Source organism: Egretta garzetta, unplaced genomic scaffold, assembly GCF_000687185.1.
Source record: "Egretta garzetta isolate BGI_Z169 unplaced genomic scaffold, ASM68718v1 scaffold88, whole genome shotgun sequence".
Classification (NCBI taxonomy): domain Eukaryota; kingdom Metazoa; phylum Chordata; class Aves; order Pelecaniformes; family Ardeidae; genus Egretta; species Egretta garzetta.
In genome coordinates, this window is record NW_009260408.1 from 208187 (window position 1) to 211934 (window position 3748).

The 3748-nt window shown below is 43.0% G+C and overlaps 1 protein-coding gene across 1 annotated transcript in view; it reads right to left on the reverse strand.

The window, feature by feature from the left end:
* Positions 1–1132: 1132 nt before the first annotated feature.
* Positions 1133–3748, reverse strand: part of LOC104130454 (interferon alpha-inducible protein 27-like protein 2) — a 4219-nt gene continuing 1603 nt past the window's right edge. Inside the window, exons 2-3 of the mRNA XM_009643500.2 lie at positions 2185–2331; positions 1133–1328 (exon numbers count right to left, since the gene is read on the reverse strand). Coding sequence (XP_009641795.1) covers positions 1300–1328; positions 2185–2331 — 176 coding nt within the window. The 3' untranslated portion in view covers positions 1133–1299. The remainder of the gene's footprint in view (positions 1329–2184; positions 2332–3748) is intronic.

Here is a 3748-nt window from a genome sequence, read left to right on the forward strand (position 1 = left end):
TCTATTTCAACATATGGAAAAAAATCCCAACTGCAAGAGCGGTGAAACTTTTGAGCAGGTTGCCTAGAGAAGCTGTGACATCTCCCTTGAAGATTTTCAAAACCCGTCAGGACAAAGCCCTGAGCAAAGACATTTAACATTAAGGTTAGCTCTGCTTTGAGCAGGAGGTTGGACTAGAGAACTGCCCCCATTCTCCTCCCAGCAAGGTCTCTCTGAAACTAAATCTTCCTATGTACAAACACGTCTCCCAGCCATGAAGAGATGCCCCATGAACCCAGCATCTCTTAACTTCTAGCCTGAAGGTGTAGATTCTCTCCCTTCATCTTAGGGTAGGGAGAAGGAGGGAAAAGCTGCTCTGTGTGGTTTTATTAGAAATACAGAGGGAGGGAGGTGATAGGGGAGGGAGGATGGGGAGCCAGAGAGGCAGGAGGAAGGTGGAACTGTAGGGGAGTATGTACGTGGGAATTTGTATAGGAAACAGGCAATGTTACCTGGGTCTGGGGAAACATCATTGTATGAGCACATATAAATGAAAGCAGTCAGGTGTGTGGGGAACAGCAAGACACCTATTTCAGAGAAGATGGGCTCCCTTCCTTACCTGTTCTCATGCATCACATGAAGTTTACAGGAGTAGTTTTGGTTCAAATGTGACAAAGCTGGCACCTCTCAGTAAACAAACAGGGACTTGAAATATTAAGGTGAAAGGGACCTTAGAAACAGTAGAGGGATACAAATATCAGTCGCATCTCTGAGGTATGAAATGTCTTGGGATCCATTCTCATTTGCTTATGTGTTTTTTTACTGAAGTAGAATTTAATTTGATAGCCCACTAGAAGTACATCCAAAGGGAACTGCTGGGTGTGCCTTACCAAGTGTTTCTATGCTTCTCTCTCACAACAGGGTGACTTTCGCACTGTGATCACTTTTTATAAAATAAACAAAGCAAGCTGCATGTAATTGGAGAGTTGAGTGTTGCTAAACCCAGGATATTTGTAAGACACCCTTGCAGTCCAAAGTGCCTTAGCTTCCACTTACTGGCTTGCATTTGTACGTGCCTGTGCTTCAGAGAATGTTTAACCAAGGAATAAACTGCCCCTCATCCCCATCCACACTAATTTCATGCAAGAATCCATCATTTTATTAGAAACTTTATCTGTGCATTGGAAAAAGGCTTTTCTTTTTAGGTCAGTGACAGGGAGAGCAAAGAAGGGGTGAAGTTGTCAAATGACTGTGGTAAAGGATGTTGGTAAAGATGAACTGCTTGAAGAGCTTGCTTCTGGACTGATGTTTTTCTTCTATTCAGGACCTTCCTCCTTTGCCACCCATTGCTAGGGACAAATACAAAGAAACATGCGAGAACAATTTAAAGCAAAGTTGCAGTACAGGGAAACATACAGAATATCTGAGCATTGGTAACAAATGTTCCCAGGTCAGAGACCAAAGTTCTGTGTTACACTTCGAAAGACATTTCTTCAAATTAAGAACTTCAATCCTGTCTCCAGTTGTCTTCCAAACTCCGTAGGATCCCACTACCGTAATTGCCATCCTTACTGATGCATTCAGGTATAGATTAGGCTTTCTCATACCTTGGTTTGATTTATCTAGGTGTGGGCTGCATTAACTTGGAGGGTGATGAGGAAAACTTGTGCTGTTCTCTGCTTTGAGCTGGTCAGCATGGGTAGATCCCTCTGCTTTTGACCCAATGAATTTCCTTGAAAGGAAAGAAAGCTAAGCTGTCCTAAAAGGCCACCAGAAGAGGACTAATGATTCCTGTCTGTCAACCTGGTAACTCCATTCTCTGTTTCCTCCCATTTAATCTGTTTTGTATGTTCAAATGTGAAGCTTTTGGCTTGGTCCTGGATTTGTGTTTGAAAAATATTTAATGAACTTCCACTGTGGTGCTGATGAAAGCATAACCTGAACTGTCACTGGCCTTTTCTCTGTCACTATGTGTTTCAGACTTCTGTCTCTTCTATCCATCCATATCTTTGCAAATTTATGGCACAGTTATTTCCACTAATTCCCTAGTTTCAGCTTCCCACCAAGTATAAAGCAACAAACAGGAGAAATGTTGCTTCAAGTACAATGCAGCCACTTATTTATTTGCATTCCTTCATCTAGTAAATGCACACTTGAGCTGAAATCCTTTGTTATTTCATCTGTATTAGGAGGATTTTCACTTACAGATGGACTGGGCAGTGGAAGTTGTACCGCCCCTGGGAGTTTTGCCTTTGTTTGATTTGGCCTCCTCAGACATCATCTCGGAGGCCTGGGATTCAGGAGCAATCCCACTGCTGGTAAAGCCTGCTGAATGGGTTGAGCCTTCGGCACCTAGAACAGTTACAAAGGAGAGGTTACTGTGCTTTCCTGACTGGAAGGAACCTTATGAGAGAATTATAATATATATATATGTACATATATTGTGTTTAAAAAAACAAATTCAAGGCTAGCAAATGTATCAAAAGACAAGGCAACTGCTGATTACTTGACTTGTTCCATCAGTATACTGCTTTTTAGCTGCCACCTTGGGGAAGGTATGTTTGCAGTGCTTTGTGGATGTTCCCAGAACACAAATTAAATCTACAACTCTTGTACAGACTGTTTTTGATAAATTTGGATCTCCAAAACAGTTTTGGCACAGTTTTCCTCTGCTGAAATTGCAATTTTCTGAGGACTGTGGAACAAACCCCTACAGGAACTAAGGATTGTGGCAGACCTCACCGCTTGCTGTTCCAGGTGACAGATATGTTCCTTTCACTTCATTTTCCATAGCATAAACCTACGCATAATAGATACCTGTAGAATTCAAACACCATCAATCAAACTGTAGCAGCTAGGGGCCCGTTTATATGTATGTCTCCATCTCACTGCAAATAAGCCCCAAGCAAAGTATTCCATTGCAAACTCTTCTTCTCCTGGGAGAGGAGTAAAGCATTAGCAATGACAAACGTTAGTGATAATGCTTAAAGCATTCCTGGAGGATACTCAAATATTTTGGTGATGAGCTTGTTATAACATCTTCTGTAAAGTGATACTGAACAATACTCATGCCCTGCTGCAGAATCAGCCGCGCGTGTTTGTTCTGGGGGGAGGAGGGGTTACAAGTCTGACTGAAAAGGTTAAGAAGATGTGTTTGAAGAGCAAGAGATTTCAGTGAGCACCTGCGGAAATGAAATCAGGCGCTTTTAGCTCTCAATCAGGCAAAGAATGTGTGGCAAGCTCTCCTGCTGCAGGGAGCCAAAGCTCACACCTGCCTTGGCAGTGTTACAGAGCTAGAGTTTTTCACATGGATAAAAGCTCTTTTGGAGTGTCTCCTGTCGGCATGGCTAAGGTTTCCTTGAGTCACACAGATTTCTCTTCACCAAAACCAGTGGTTTCCATAAGACTGCATCGTTGACACAAGCATGGAAAGAATAAAACTAGGCGGTGTTAAACATTTGCTTTGCTCCTCTCCTTCCTAAAGACTCTCAGCACATGGAGGGATACCAGTCTTCAGTCTTTTATTTTAGAAACTGCAATTTCATACTCTGTACAGGGCATCCCCACTGAAGAGTTTGCCACTGGTTACAGGTGTGCTGAGTACTGCTGCGCCACCCTTACTTGTAAAAGAAGGCAAGACTGTGCTGCTGACCCTGCCCTTGTGTGCAATTAGGTTAAGTAACTGGCGTGTCTGGAGTACCAGGGTCTCTGGTGCTAATGCAGCTCTTCCTCCTCTTCACTCTCCATCCTCCTCCTCTCCTCCCCCATA